Genomic DNA, 16842 nt, shown 5'->3' on the forward strand with positions numbered 1-16842 from the left:
AGAGCCATTATAATTTCGGCTGCATCTTCCCTCTCCCCTCCATGCCCCTCCCCAAAAAAACCCCTGAAACTACCCCCCACCTCTGCGTGTCACTGGGATCATGAGGAACTGGCCCCCCTTCCCTCCTCTGTCTACCCCCTCTCTGAACACGCCTTTCTGGAGGGCAGACTTCTATTTATACCTAGCGGGGGACTGACAGTTAACCTTTTGCTCTGGGGGAAATTTCTGGGAGTGGGGCCAATATCTGTGAGCTGTTCTCAATGAACCCCTCGTTCTGGGAGGCTCTCTATACATCCATGTATCTGTTCTCTATCTCTCTCTCTAGCTATCTATTTATTTGTCTATCTATCGCTCTCTCGCTGACAGGCCAACGATCCAGCGCCACACGCCACTTCTTCGCTCTCCTTCCTCTTTCAGTCTCCTCCTCTTCTCAGGCCCGAATAATTGGCCAGGCTTCAACCTCCTTTCATTTCCAGCCACAGCAAACTGAAAGACTCCATTAGAGCGCCTCCTTATTGCCAAAAGAACACCCCCCCCTCCTCTCTGTGTCTTCCTCTTCTCTCTCTGTCCTTCCTTCAAGGCGAGAAGACAGGCCCGGGCCCGTCTGATCTATTGATCGGAGCCATCTATAGATTCTCCTGGTAGACTGTTCAATTTCATCTCCTTGCAGCACCTTTATGTTTTGATTATGTCTTTGAGATTGTGGCTATAGAGCCTCTAATTTGTTGCAGCAAGTCAACTGCCAGCAAACATGAAGACAGCCATGTTAACATTTAACAGCTTTTCAAATATAACAGGCTCCACAGAACCTGACCTCTAGGAAAGTTACTAACAAGAGCAAGCAAGCCGCCGGGTCAGTCTGTATAAACTCATGCTGTGCAGCCAAACATTGTTCAGACACGCAGAAGTTTATTTTATTCTCGCGTTGAGACCCAAAAGACAACAAATTGGGATAAAAATGTGCATAAAATGATGTACAAGATCTAGAGTATTTTTTTAAGGATTAGCAAAGCCATAAAAACACAAGAAGTCCTGGGTTTAAAAGTCATATGGCTTTGATGAAGAGACAAAGCAGGCTGATACTGTGAATGTGCTACTGAAGGGCATCATGACTTTCGTGAAATAAATGTGTCTTTTTTGGGGAAATAATTCAGCGTTTCTCCCAGTGGATTTGAGAATTTTCTTGGTATGAGGGTATCACTTAGCTTACTGTTAGTTGAAGCCACACAAGTGCATAAATCATTGATTTGCATGGTTAAATAGTGTTCTGTTAACACAGGAGAAACTTTTTTAATACTCAGCACTGAAATAAAATATGTTTTTCTGAGAGTTAGATTTTTTTTTACATATTCTTTACTGTTTCATTTGCATTTGGTATTTGACACAGTCGGAGAAAAGAAAACATCACAGCATCACTGCAAAGTCTGTATCCCTCTACTGCCATATAAAACTGTTACCATGGGTAAAAATGAAGAAATCCCTTTAGATTTCATGCCCCATGGGTTTAGGAAATAAAGAAAGAAGGGAATAAAGAAAGAAAAGACCAAAAAGTAAGTATAAAAGACAGACCAAAAAGAAATAAAGAAATAAAAGACCAAAAATTAATAAAGAAAAGTAAAAAATCAAAAAATAAAGACCAAGAAAGACCTATAAGATAAACAACAACAAAAAAAAGCAAAAAACAAAAACAAATAAATGAAGACCATAATGTAGGGACCATAAAATTTTAACACAAACTGAAATGATCTGGGACACATGAGATAAAAACACATCATCTTGACATGTTTATAATAACAAATAAATGGTCCCAGACCTCAAAACTATCCCCATAAACACCTTTAAACCAAAGTAACACACACTCACATGAGCAAGTGTCTGTATTTAATTTCACCCACTCTTAAAAAACTTTTTCAAACTCCTATAAAGTTATATTTTCTCACCTTTGGGCCTCTCAGCAGGTTCAGTCTTTCTCTGTGGATGCAGGCGGACCGACTCCCTCTGACTCCTGTCACCCCTCTGCCTGTCACACACATTTAAAAGTCTCTCAGGTGCTTTTACACACACATTTCTTGACAGGTGTTACATGCATACAGGTGGCACAAAGACATGTTGTAGAGCAGATAATGAGAAGATTATTCTAGAAGTAAATGGTGTAGTACACTGCGAGATTACTGAGTAGTGATGGCTTTTGTTACCACCAGATGACAGCATTTATCCTCTCAGCTTGTCTGGACATTATTACCGTGACCTCTGTGGACCCCTAGTGGAGGGACAGGGGACAGCAATGTCTTGCAGGGCTCTGATCTTACAATGCAGAAAAATGTAACCTAAATGCATCCAACTACTTTTATAAAGAGTAAATCTAGATAACACACATCTCCTGGGCATTTAGACAAAACACAGATACATCGAGTTTAATTAATCTAAGATAATAAGCTCTCTCTATTTTTTTTTTTAAAAATGCATGTTTAAGTGTGCAAATATTGCATACAAAAGAGAAAACTTTTCCAAATAATATCAGTGTTTGTGTGTGTTTTTTTTAACACAAATTTTCCTTTAAGCCCCTAAAACCCACTGATGAAAATTCAGATTTAAAAAAAAAAAAAGATAATTTATTAAACAGTGGCAGGAAGATTATTCTTGGAATATTTATCTCACTCTGCAGCGAGCGGGGTCGAGTCACATGCATGATAGAAAAGGTCAATGAAATGGATTGAGTGTGGAGAAAATCATTGCACACTCTTATTTCTCTGCCAAAAGGTCTTCAGTGGCATTAATGTCCTGCTCTCTGTGATATATAATGAAAGATTGAGTGTGTGTGTGCGTTTGTGTGTGAGTGGTCTAGGTCTACTGAGTCTTCATTACACCAGAGCTGGGTCCACTCCTGTCCTCTGCCCTCGCTCATTGCCTCTCCCAGTGCCGGCCAGGAATAATGAATTACAGTGGATGCCATGGGGGGCTGAGTGAGTGGCTCAGAAGTGGACTCCATTTTGGCTCAAATTACCTCTCAGATCCCATTCAAATGGCAGTCTGAGGCTGCTGTCTGCCTTCTCTACGTACTCCTATCTGAGGCTGCAATTATCCCCACACACCTTTTCTTCATTTACTCATTTGTGTAGCTTTTTTTTGTGGCCACTGTTCCACCACTTTGGGGCTAAATCAAAGGAATAAAAGCAGAACATCTACATAAAAACCACACACAGATACAGCATCATCTTTAACTGTGTAAACAACAGCTCACTGTCTCAGTGGGATTTATCAGTTCAGTCAGCACGCTCAGCCTTGTGTGCCATTCCTGTTGATTCCTCTTCTTCCTCCGCAGGACAATAATAAAATGACAGCCTAAACCTCAGGTGATGGCACATTATGCATGCCATCCAAACAAATCCTTCCCAGTGTAAATTAAACACACCCAGTGCATCTTACAGCCCAGATCAGACTCTGTAAATCGACCAGGGTAATAATAAGAACTGAATAAAAGGTAATGGAATAAATCAAGCTGAGCATTTCCATTGCATGATCATATCCTGAGAGGCACACAACAAAAACTCTGCATTTTCGTGCAAAACTCGCAGATAGTGGGCTAAAAATTTACAACCGCAGGTCAATATCCACGCTTGGTTTTCTCTAAATAATAAAAGAATTAAATATTGAGAAGATGTCAATCTGGATTCACCCAATTTGCTCACTGATTAAGATTAGCTTTGGGCTTTAAATAGTGTAAATGAAACACATATTTATCTAAATATCAAATATGGAAAAAAAACATTCAATCATTCAGAATCCTAAAAATTAAAAGCCCCAAACACCTGTTGTAGCAGAAATCCAAACAAACTGACACACCTCAGAAATATGTCACCTCCTTGAATATTGTCAAAGAATGGAAGCCTAATTTGCATAATCCAAATCGTGCTTGCAGCCCTGTTTAGGACGCAATAAAGGTCAATGTTTGTCATGTTTTAATTAGTCTTCATTAGTAGGCGTAAGAGACATTTCTGTGAAGCAACAGGCATGCGGCCTTTTCAGCTCGCTGCAAACTTGGCAGGCTAAATCCATTTGGGAAAGTTATTGCGCCTAAAATGGCCTTTGACAGCCCGCCCACTGATAAGTGACAAATTCACAACATATCCGCGACCGAGGGGGTAAAAACAACTCAGGTGCACGCGGGGTGAAAGGGACTCCGGCGCACATGGCGCTTTCAGGGGAGTCCAGCACTATTTTGGCGAGTTGGAGCGGCGCAGGGCGCGATGCCACACAGGGAGAGGGGTCGAGAAAGCGCTTATGAATGACCTCCGTCCACTATAATTAAAGTTGCAAGCTGGACGCGGAGACATAACATGAATTGTTTCTCTCATTTAGAATGAACTCCGATCTGGAAACGGCAATAAACGAGAGGGGGAAAAACTCGATGGCATTCTGGATCTTTTTAGACAACTTTTACTAAATGTGTAACTTTTAAAACTGGGGTTTGATCACATCTGGCGTGTTGGTTTGACATCTGCACATATAAAACTCACTAAAATAAGCCACAGGTTGTAGGGCTGCAAATTTAAACTACTTTTAAAGTTTAAATTTAAGTTGAATAAGATTGATGTGAAAGACTGAAGATGTTAGTTTTGAATATGGACAAGATAAAAGCAAAAGTTTAAGTATGTAAACTTTACTGTAAATATCTCCTCTATGCTGTGTATCCTATGTATTGTCGTCGTGTTGAATAAATATAAAGTGCTTTTATTTTTGTTTTTTGCTTTTTTAAAAGATGAATAAGATTTGGAAAAAAATCGTTTCAACATTCAGGGGGGACATAAAAATAGGGGGGAGTTGGGGAGGTATTCTGAAAGAAAAATGATGAACATCAAACTTCATTTCATGCATTTTCAGTTTCAGTTTATGCCTTTTTGCACCAATTTGTTGTGTAACTATCTTTAATTTTGTCAAAATAGGTCCTCTGCTACATTTTAGTTTGTAAGGCAAAATTCACTAATGTAGGCTTTCTAACTGTATTTTTACTTGTAGCTCAAAACAAAATGCACAACTGTTTCCACCTGTTCTTCCACGTTTGATTGCAGGACATTTCTTAAAAACAAAAACCTAAAGTATAAAATATCAGACACTTTAGTGTGGTGACCTGGCAAAGAATACCCCTAAATCTCCCAGATATTCCTCTGCCCTATGCGTGCTTAAACCTGCAATAAATTAGTTTACTCTGCAGCAAGTGCTTTCCACCTGTCTCTCTCCCACTTGTTCCTCCTTTCCCATAAACGCACGCAGGAGTCGAGACAGGTGCACGAGGCATTTGGACGATCCAAACACCGTAAAGCATCCTGGATGCCACCGCAAGGGAGCAAAAACTTTAAGTTAGTGAGTGTGGGTCACTTAACATCAGGTGCATTTTCACATTTGCTTTTAGATATGTTTAGAGGCACATTTTCATTCAGAAATGGCCCTTCTCGGCTCCCCCCCATGTTGCATGCATGCCTTTTTGTTCTGCAGGACGGAGAATGTAAACCCATTAACCTCACGGAAATAGCCACCACGTGCAGGTCACTCTGCTGTCACAAGTAAGACGTGGAAAGTCCTGCCGAGCAGCTGGAAAACTATACAATATACTATGAGCCTGACACCAGTTGAGTATCACGAACATAATTTTAAACCTGATTAGGCTTTACTATTCCTTGTGAAGAAATTATAAAGAAAAATAATAATAAGCCTAATGCCTTTTGTGCGTTTATTTTGACATGGAGACAACAGTGAAACATTAGTTTTAAAGTTATAGTGCTCAAAAATAGCAAACTTTACATATCGCACCTCCAAATTGCTCACTGAACCGTCTTTACGTGTCTTATTCTCACGCTAATGTTTATCTCTTAACTCTTTATTTGCTTTTATGAAGTCTTAAAGCAATCATTTAGGATGGGCTGTTTCAAAACTCTCTGAATAAACTGTTTATTCTCTAAGTTTAAATAATTAAAAAATAAAATGAATATTGGAATATTAAGGAATATTATGTAAAGTAATTCACGTTTGGCATGCATTTCCTGGGAGAATTAAAGTACTTTTTTAATTCCTCTTCCCTCCTCTCTTTTGTGTTAAGTTTACTATTAGAGCTTTTATTATTATTATTATTATTTGGATATGTGTACATGTATTATTAGTTTTATTTTTTTTAGTCAAAGCTGGAAAGATATGGGCTTTCCTTGAAGTTTGAAGTCCTGTATTCCCTGTGCCATCCAGGCATTGAACGCAATGATTGCATAAGGGAACGCTGTCATTTCATAACATGTGCTCTCTTTTATTATTTTTGCAAGTTATTTTTCCTACCTGCCCATTTGCACTATTGCATCTTGTTTGTATTTGTGACAAGCCGAAAGCAAATTTTCCCTGAGTTGAACGGTCAAATGTATCCATCTTAAAAAAATCCCTATTGTGCAACTAAGAATTGAGATATTGAACAAACTAATGATCCTAGTATTTTTTTATGTTAACCTCCTCTTTGCACATCTACTCACCAACTTTGTTAAAACTGTATTTTCCACTTGGGCAAAACCAGAGATCAATATTAAATGTGTTACACTTGCCACATATGATGGTCTAGGTTACAAGTTTCCTACCGCTCTACATGCAACACTACAGAAACTTTTTCACGGTTACTTTTGTGTCTCTTATGAGCAATGAGAAAACTTTTTTTCAAATATATATATATATTACCATGCAGTTGTATGTAAATTCAAACAGGCGTGCTGCTGCTTTGCCTCACTTCTTTTTTGACATTTCAAGTAATATTTACTCCTTAAAAAAAAGAAGCAGTGACTACCTACCAAACGTTTTCTTCATATTAGTGAAGCGTTCAAGAGTTTGCTGATGGGAGCTCAGCTGCATTCAATTAGCCTTCATCCAATTTAGCTGAGGCCTTAATTGCGCTCAGGGTGGTGCAGTTGTTTGTGCTAAGCTCTGTTTGAGACTTCTGTGGAGAAATACGAGCCGCTCCTGAAGAACAATCCCAATTCAAATGAGACTTATCTACGCCAGACCGATCAGACGGATTAAGAGTTATTAAAACCTATAAAGGGCTGAAACCAGAAGATTCAGCAGCCCCAAAGTCCGCAGCGAGGCGACTCCAGAGGATTTCTCTGTAAACACAGTCACACCAAGGAAAAAAAATTATATAGACATCATCTACATACGGTGATGTATGATGAATAGATAGTGATGTGAGGGATATTTGGGAGGCGACTCAACAGCAACATACTACAATAAGTGAATAATACTTTGAGATGCACGATGTTTCCCTAACAATTAAAGTTGTGTTTTATGTTATTAGAGGGCAGCTAGGTAGGAGTTCAGCCAAATGAGCTTTTAAGCAATATGTGATCAGGGAAATAAAGCGATAGTAGGCGGAGGTTCGTATATAACGCTGCAAAAATATCTATATTTTGACAAAAATGGCCAAAAAATGTAAACTTCATGAAATAATTACGTTTGTTTTTAATCCAAATCTACGTTTTCTACATTAATTTTGTGTCATCTGCACGTTTCTTATATTCAACACACCACATGTTCTGGGAAATGTCCTGCACAACAAACAGGCTTTGGAAACATGTGGAACTCCCTCACCAAATCCTACACTCTATTTTAGATTTATTTTATTCCAAACTGCTTTGACTTTTTGCAGTGTAGACTATACGCAATTAGGCCCGCTTCTAATCTTCTCTAATTCGGCTGCCATGCTCTTGGCTGACCCGAGATGAAAAAAAAAACAGGGGCCAGCGAGCTTCCAGGGCCCACAAAAGCACAACAAAAAAAATCATACAGGATCATCAAATAGGAGAGACTTGCTTTCAGGTTTTGAAAGGCACAGGAAGCTGGAGGATTTGGTCCCGACCCCTGCATGGTGACAGAGCTGATATCTTTTCGAGACCCCCATTCATCTGGAGGGAGGGATGGTGGCCGGGAGAGGGAGGGAGGGAGTGGGGGTGTTGCTGGGGTGGAGGGGGCTCAGGGTGCATCTGCAGAGGTCCCACCACCCTCTGATCTGTGAGCTGGCACACATCACGGCGTCCATTCACAAATCCTCCTTCTGCGCGTCACCTTTTGTAGTACTCCATAGTACTGAGCGCTGGTGACGTGTAAGACAATCCTACCAAGGAAAATACAGAGGAAAAAAAATAGGTTATAGGAACTCAAGGACAGGGCACATGCGCACAATGCATGCGATTTATTATAGTAGTAGGAGGGGTGTGTATATATGTGTGAGCGTGAAGAGGAGGAGGAGGAGGAGGGAGTGGGGGTATGGAGCTATAAGTGAATATGAAATAGACCCAGTTGCTGGATTTATAGGCTGCATAGAAACAAAATAGGCTTCCAGCCTTGATTTTTTTTAAATGAAATTAAAAACATGGTATATTAACCCTTTAATGCAAACAGATTCCCCAGTGCTTTTTGAAACAAACCAAGGAGAGGAAAACTGAAGCATTCACTTATTTAGCAGAACCTGACAGACATGACATGTGCGATAATCAATATTTCCTGCTTCCCTGAACAAGAACAGAATATATTCATGATAAATAATAATTGTATCCAACCTATGCTTTAAGCATAAGGCAGTTTACACTTTTAAAATAGTTAAAGATAAAATAAACTTATCAGCACGGTGCATTGTATGTTAGCAAATTACAAATAATAGGAATCTAACAAAGATTTGACTCGGGCCTGCTGGCGGCTATTTGCACGTTACGAGACACACTGCTCTGGAGCAAATGATAACAGATAACGCGTAAATATGAAATATTTGTGTTCAACATGTGAAAGGATGGCAAAGCAGGCTTCGATTGTTACACACATTTGAGATAATCAGAAATTAGTTGATAATAGTCACCCTTTTTATGCATATCTACCTTTAACTGCAGATGCAGGTTTTAAAGTCACCTTAGATCAAATCTACACACGCCTATAATAAGGCGACTGAGGCCCTTTTTTAAGCACATGCATGCACTTTTAAACGCCAGTATTACAGACTAATAGGGGTAGTTTTTGATCATGTTACAAGCAAGAAAAATAAAGTATTATTAAAAGTATTATTATGGGTTCATATATCAATTCCACTGCGTCTGCACAAGCTAATATACAGATTTAAAATAAAATAAAAAACAAACAACAACAGCTTTCCTTTAAAATGCGCTTTCCCCAATGCATTATTCAATATTTTGAGACAAAAACAAACATCCAAAGACTAAATATGAAGGGGCTTCACTTTCTAAAGCAAACTAATAGCCGATGAAGAGCAAGACAATAAATCTCCAAAGCAAGCATGGTGCCAAAAAACAACCACACACAATGCTAATAAAACTGACTCACTTCATATAAGTCGATGCCTGACTTTACTTGGGAATGAAAAACTTAAAAACAATATTTTTATATGCAAATCATTTGGCTGCTACAGCACAATATTAACCCTTTATCAACCAGAACAAGCTGTCCTACAATGTGTTTTCATCCGCAAGCAGTAAACGTGCAGCATACAGTCTGACTTATATGTCAAACTACGGAAGCAGAAAGCGATCATGAGAGATTTTCGGCTAAAACAGGACACATTTTACCTCCACACAGCAAAACAAGTCAGTCAAAAACTCAACAGACAATAGTAAATCAAAAGCCCACAACAGTGGGATTACGTGCTTGTACGGTATACACTGCAAAAAAATACACACAGTCTAGTTTTGAGTATTAAAAGCTTGTTTTGATGCTAAAATCTGCAGTGGAGGGAGAAGATTTGTGTTTCACCTATTTTGGAGCATTTTTTTGAGAAGGTGTCCTGTATGTAAAATCCCGATCCGCTGCCATCAATTCGTTTTTTGTTTTAAAACGTGGCTTCAAAATGGAAACAAGTGTAATATATGTCACTTTTTGAGGAAAAATAAGATTCTAATGCTAATTGGAGGCCTGTTTGGGGTGTTAAAATGTGTATTTTTTGCAGTGCGCACGGGCCTTTATTATAATTCAGAGCTTGAAATGGTGTCATTTCCTCCAGACATCCCTGTTTTGCTGTGAGGTTAGAGGCCAAGCCCAGGCGGTAGCGGCCTGTCTGTGCCTCCATTGTCTGCTGCTTATTTAGCGCTCAACATTAATCTGCGCTTCCCCTCACAAGTGAGAAACAATCGCAGCATGAGAGTGGCCTGTCTAATTACATCTTTCACTCCCAACTTTCACTCCAGCAGCCGACGTGAGAGCTTGGAAGGGCCCTTTGTGATGGGGGCCGTGTGAGATGGTGCTCAGGTAGATTTTAGGATATGAATCTTTAAAATGCAGCAATATCTGAATGCTAGAATTAACTTGTAATAGACAAACACCATCCAAAGATCAGCCTAAAGCATGTGATGTGGTATTTTGTGAATCTGTGCGTAAAGGAGTTGCCTACGCGTTTGAACGCAAACCCTAGACGAATATTTTCGGTAATAGGACTTCACTATAATTGCTTTGCAAATTGCACAAAGCCTGTGTTTAACAAGTGAAAAGTCAAGGATAGAATGTTTCCCGCAGGACAATACCAGCCTTGGTTTAAATTACAAAGTCCAGCGTGTCTCTAATGCACATTTAAACAATAGTTTTGAGCAGCAGGTTACTGTAACAACATTCACAGCACCCAAAAGTGCATATTTTTTTAAAGCAAACGTCACCAAAACTCAAATAAATGTGAATAACATTATGTTGCATAGTGTTCGCCCTGTGCTCATTTTAGATATTTGGATCCAAGTTGCTCCCCCAAAAAACTAGAGTAACACACAATGGATGCTTGTTATAATAAAAAAGAAAGCAGCTCTCTGACTTCCTAACTGAATTGTTCAAAGGCTCCTCACTCAGTCTCAGTCTTGCTGCTCCTCTGGTCCTCCTCGGTGCCCCCTTTTCCTTTTTATGCACAGCCCCGGTTCAAACGCCAGCGAAGAACCGGCTGCGCCATCCCTGCAGCCCGGTGGTGTCCTGGGAGGAGAAACAGAAAACTTAGCGCTGGTCAGCAAAGTTACTCAAAGTTTTGTCTTTGGCGCGACTCAGTATCCTGAGCACCGTGCACAAAACAGTTTGTTTGCATCACTGATTTCTTTTAAAGGGATATGGACCCAGTTCTTGGTCGACCGCAGCGTCACGACAGGCGAACATGAGAACATCAAAAATACTTAACACACATCTCTGCGCGTTTTGAAATGAGACAGGGGGAACTCTTTGGCTGTCACGTTTCAGTTTTGATGCGTTTTGTTGCCAATTATGACTCGACTGAAAGCAGCACGTCACATTAGGCACATCCTACCAATAAAGTAGTTAAATTCCATGATAAATCCCAAAAATGTGTTCCTGCTATGGCTTAAAGGAAGATGAATGCTTTCAGATTAATTTAAAATGTTTAAAAAATACAGTTACTCCACCCTCAGCTCGAAACGTGGGCATATAGATATGCAGCTACTCTGTTTTTGCGCATTTAACCTTGGCCCGGACAAGCTGACTTTAAGAAACTCTGAGTCCAACTGACCTCACAGGTACTATCATAACATATAATGCAGATATCGTATAGTGTTATTGGGAATAATAGTGCTTTCTGCGTTGTCTATAAAGGTGTTTTTTCAGATCATGTTGCCTCAAAGATTTGCATGCATGGCTCCCCAAATACATCCACATTAGGCCATTTTACTCTCTATAGAAGGATTTTTGTCTCATTTGCTTTCAAATTAGCAGATTTTTTAGCTGTTAATATGTTCATTTTAAGCTCTGTTGAGTTGTAGGTGTCTTAAAGTGTCTAAAATTAAACTTATTTACGTCTAAGATGCGTTAAAGTGCATCAAAATGTAGTATAAATGCACTATTTCTCGTTTTATCGGGAATCCCTCCCTGCCCTGCAAGCAAGGAACCCCGGGGGTCCCCACAACCCACTTTGACAGCCGACGCTTCAATCTCCCATTGTTTTAATAAACACAAACAATGTGATGCACATCGTGTTTTCTCCTGCAAACTAAAAGTCCAAAAAATTAAGTTACAGATTCATAAACACACATGAATTATTGGGAGTATCTGGGAGCATGCACTGGATTTAAATTAGGCTTCTCCCTCCGTCAGTCCAGGACTCTTTCCCTTTACTAAGGCGAGGATGGGCGTTTGTGGACTGCTCTGGAGTCTGCGTCACGTGGCCTGGTTTCTGCCATCCTATTGGTCCAAGGCACGTGTCTGGGAGGACGGTGGGAAAACGTCACTCGGGGGGCTCGTATTGAAAATAAGAACAAAACTCCAGAGTGAGAGTATTAGAGCATCAGTTTAGGAGCCTCTTTATTTACCCTTAGTTTAGTTTAGGTGTAGGCATTACCGAGCACACTGAAATCGGATAACACTAAATTGGATGGTGCGCAAATGGCACATGTTTTAGCTCTGCCTTATCAGTCGTAACCCGAGATTGAGGGAATATATGTCAAAAAGTATGCTTTTCTCAGAGGACACTACCGCAAGGCTTTGCATGGTGTCCAAGGCACTCACTAATATTTGAGTTTTATTTTTTTATTTATTTCACGCGTGCAGTTTTTTGCAGTTTAATTTCTCAGAAGTTTTTTTTGCGAATTTTATTGCAGCGTTGAGAGCGATAAAGGGGTTAAAGAGAGTAAAGCGGGGAAAGTGAATCAGTATGGAAGAAAATGATCACGGCAACAGAGACGTGGTGGAGCGGCAGGAGTCGGCGGATGAATCAAATAGAGCCATCCTTCCCCTGTTACAGGCGCCGGGGAACCTGCAGATCCCTCACCGGGTCACCAATTTCTTCATCGATAACATCCTGCGGCCGGATTTCGGACGGAAAAAGGACGGGAGCGCAAACCGAGAAGAGAACAGCGTGGCATCGCGGGAGAGCCACAACAGCCCCGACGCCCCTCAGACCGAGCCGGTGGGGAACACGGTGCCGGCGGAGGGGACCTCCACTCCACACACGGTTACCGGGACCAAGAAGCCCGCTATAGCCGCCGAGGAGCCCCTGAAACCCCGCGGGGAGAGCGGAGACCAGTGCCTAAGCTCAGACTCAGACAGTTCCCAAGCCAGCTCAAACCCATCCCAGCCTCAGCCCATGCTGTGGCCAGCCTGGGTCTACTGCACCAGATACTCGGACAGGCCTTCTTCAGGTTGGTGGCACCGTGCATGCGTTTTTCTCTACACCGGATTCTCGGTAACCTGAAATACCCCGTAACACTGACCCCGGATGCCTTGACCGACTTCTCCCGAGTAGAGTAGCGAAGCATGCTGAGTAGCGCAAGCTGAGATTTTTCCAAACATAAATCAATTTTGATTTAAAAAAAATATATATATTTAATGCAAAAATCCCGACGTTGACTATCTGCACGAACAGCATGCCTTTGCACAATGTAGGCAAAAAATAGGCTATGCGTAAAACGAAATAAAAATGTGGCTTTTCGGTGAGAGTGGGTCTATTGGAAATGCAAACGAGAAACAAAAATATTTCATTTATACAGTAAAACTTGAGTGAATCTGCATATTTTAATCTCTCACTAAAATACATCAAAACATTTTTAAAAAGACATTTTTAGCTTTTACGCGCAGATTTTTTTTTCTGCAATAAAATGTCGAATTCAGGCAGTTCTCGTATATTTCCTCGCGTTATGAATATGCTAATACTGGGGTCCTACATGTAGTAAACATCAGCGCATTGGCAGGCTGCATGCACAAAATCTGCAGGTCTGAAAAATAATAATTGGTGTAGCTGTTTTGCTTTGTAGAAGCGTGGGGCGATTTGTGTTTGGGATGAATTAAATATGCATCTGATTTCATAATGGACGCTCCCACAGTTGATAGTTGTGAGTTTTTTTTTAAATTCTTATCTTTAATTAAAAGAAAACACAAGCTGCAGCTCGACAGGTTGCAGTAAAGTTTACATCAGGTGTATTTTTCTTAGAGTCTATGAAAAGTGGAGTACAACTTGTTCTCATGCATTATGTAACGCTGTATGGAGAGTGGCGTAGGCGACTACTACGAGTTGTAGAGCTGCACAGTTTTTATATGGGCTGCTTGAAAAAAAAGACAGACACACACACACACACACACACACACACACACACACACACAGTGAGAAGCTGATTCATCAGTATAAAGGTTCGGCCTGTGTTTCTGTGCTTTCATTAATGTTTTTCACACTGTTTGGAGGAGGGAACCAAACACTAAGCGCAAAGCTGCACTAAATAGGCCTCTGTCCAGATGGAAAATTAACGTGTGTGCTGCTCAAATTCTGTTCACGTTTGCCCATTGAGGAGCTCCTCGAGAGGCCCACAAAAAACAAAAAATGCAAAGTAGCTGCATTGAACTGTATCCTGTATTTCAAAACAGTGGCTGAGTGTCAGTGATGTTTTTCCAAGGGTTGTCCTATTGGTTAATAATTCCTTATTACTACAGACAGTGTCAGTGTGATGTGTATGTGTGTGTGTGTGTGTGTGTGTGTGTGTGTGTGTGTGTGTACATGCACGTATATGTGTGTAAGCGAGGAAGAGGCATAGAAACAGGGAGGGAGGGGAGGTTTTGATTCTTGGATGGGTTTTTTTTCAGTGGACGTGTCAACATTTTACAATCAGTTCTGCTCATTTTTTATAAGTTTGCAGAAAGGTTTAAAGAAACAAATAGTTCTGTGATTTAAAAAACAAACAAAAGGCCAACATAAAGCTTCTTAAGAAAGTCACTCAATGACAATAGATGGCCAAAGAAACAGTTTACTTATTTCTAAATTTAAACTAAAATAAGTAAAAGAAATGTATAAAGTACACTTTAGATACACGTGTATGAACCATTATACATTTTAAAGTAGTAGAATAGTATTCTAGTTTACAATGATTGAGTATTGTAACGGGAAACATTAAAATTAAATATATATATATTTTTTTAATTTCTAAAGTTGTAATTAAGCCGTTTGCCTGATTATTGTCCATGTTTTTATTCTTTACCCATATTCATCACCAATTTTCGATACTGACAAACCAATATATGTGTGTCTGTGTCCCTCCCACACCCCCATGTCCCCCGACACCACAGGGCCAAGATCTCGCAAACCAAAGAAGAAAACGACCAGCAAAGAGGACAAGCGACCACGGACGGCCTTCACAGCAGAGCAGCTGCAAAGACTAAAATCGGAGTTTCAGACAAATCGGTATCTGACCGAGCAGAGGCGGCAGAACCTGGCGCAGGAGCTGGGCCTGAACGAGTCCCAGATCAAGATCTGGTTTCAGAACAAGAGGGCCAAAATCAAGAAGGCCACCGGCGCTAAAAACTCTCTAGCCTTGCACCTGATGGCACAAGGACTGTACAATCACGCCACAGTCTCGTCGAAAGACGAAAAATCAGACAGCGATTGATTTCCAGAGCAGCAGCCTCCTGACGAAAAAGAACCTATAGTAATCTGATAGATTTTTATAGAGATATCACCGCAAAACTACAGGAATATTTAAAGATACCACAGCAGATAAAAGTTCTATTACTATCACTATAATGCTGACCCACTATACACTACAGGATTTTTTTTTTTTTTTGAAAAAAAAAAAAAAAAAAAGCTCATTGGACTGCTCAGAGTCCCTACAGGATTATTTATAGGTCTCTATAGGTTCCTATAGGAGTATTATTTTTCGTTATATAGGAGGTTTTGTCAAGCCTACAATGCAATAATTTCATCGAATAAAGGGCCAGTGTATAGAGTATACCAGCATAAATTGATTAAAAAAAATAAGAGAGATATTTCTGCAATATCACGTCTATAAAAGATGTTGTATAAAGGTATGTTTTCATTGTTTGTCGCCCCCCCCCACCCCGCATCCCCCCCAAAGGAGGTACAAACGCTTACACCCACCATTTTTTCTATAGGCTATCCATGATTGTCATCATTTTACACTGAACTAACTGGCACTTGACGTTTCGATCTGTCAGTGAAAGTGAACAAACTGAAGTCCAAAGAATATTTTTCTGCTGCATCCAGGCTACTGTGAATTTAAATAAATGCTAACACGAGTTTTATTTCCATGCTTGTCGATTTTCTTGGTTGTTTTAATGTAAAAACGGACAGAGGAAATGTGTTATTGTTGGGGTTTTTTGAGTGTCAGTTGCAGAGCTAATTGGGCAGACAATGAATTTTGATACGTTTTTTAAAAAGAAAAATAAAACCACAAGAACAGTTTATTATCATAAGTGACTGAGAGAGGTAGCGCATTTTTTTCTAACACGCCACATAACTAAAAAGTTAGGCCTCGCTTATATGCATGTGGTCGTCTCATGGCCTTTAAACAAACATGTGCGTATTTCCTTCGTTGTACCAATGCATCAGTGCAGCTATTATAGTTTTTAACTAGCAATATAAATCATTTTTTGTAGCTAACTGAATTGAAGGCTATAATGCTGCCTATAAAGTCACAGAACAACTCTGTAGCATAAAGACAATGATGACAACCATTCTGCGCACTCTTGAGTATAGACTATTAAAGCAGGTTATTGGATGTTCTTGTTAAATCTTTCTCTATATACAGTTTTATTACATATCCATTTATCATAAAAGAAGGCAAATCCGTCAGTGACTGTATTACAAATGTTGGAAATCTCTTATCGTTGTTGAAAGGACTTCATATGTGTATTTATATAGATTATATTGAGAAAAAAAAATCTATCCAATGACCAGTGTTGCTTTAGAGTAGATATCTGAGGTGTTTACACTGCTTGTTTATCTTGCAATAACTTCTTTTTGTTTTCCTTTTTTGTGAATGAAAATAGTTTATGGGGCCTTTGCATGAAAGCTGCAATTTGTTGTACTTGGGCAAATAACTGTGTTTATAAACTTTG

The 16842-nt window shown here is 39.9% G+C and overlaps 2 protein-coding genes across 4 annotated transcripts in view; one reads left to right on the top strand and one right to left on the bottom strand.

Moving 5' to 3' along the window:
* The window catches only part of LOC121960388 (uncharacterized), a 53291-nt gene that overhangs the window by 10751 nt on the left and 25698 nt on the right, over positions 1-16842 (bottom strand). For all 3 annotated transcript variants that reach the window (XR_006106975.2, XM_088071604.1, XM_088071603.1), the window contains 3 exons: positions 10854-10974; positions 7833-8137; positions 1941-2016 (listed from right to left, as the gene is read on the bottom strand). Coding sequence is in view for 1 of the 3 variants with exons in the window: in XM_088071604.1 (XP_087927730.1) it covers positions 10924-10974 (51 nt within the window). In the remaining 2 variants the exon portion in view is untranslated. The remainder of the gene's footprint in view (positions 1-1940; positions 2017-7832; positions 8138-10853; positions 10975-16842) is intronic.
* Positions 11534-15543, top strand: en2a (engrailed homeobox 2a). Its single transcript, XM_042510762.2, has 2 exons — positions 11534-13142; positions 15055-15543. The coding sequence occupies exons 1-2, from the start codon at positions 12656-12658 to the stop codon at positions 15372-15374; spliced, it is 807 nt and encodes a 268-aa protein (XP_042366696.2). The 5' UTR covers positions 11534-12655; the 3' UTR covers positions 15375-15543.

This window comes from Plectropomus leopardus, chromosome 21 (genome assembly GCF_026936395.1).
Source record: "Plectropomus leopardus strain MGB_pleo_1.0 chromosome 21, ASM2693639v1, whole genome shotgun sequence".
Taxonomy (NCBI): Eukaryota; Metazoa; Chordata; class Actinopteri; order Perciformes; family Serranidae; genus Plectropomus; species Plectropomus leopardus.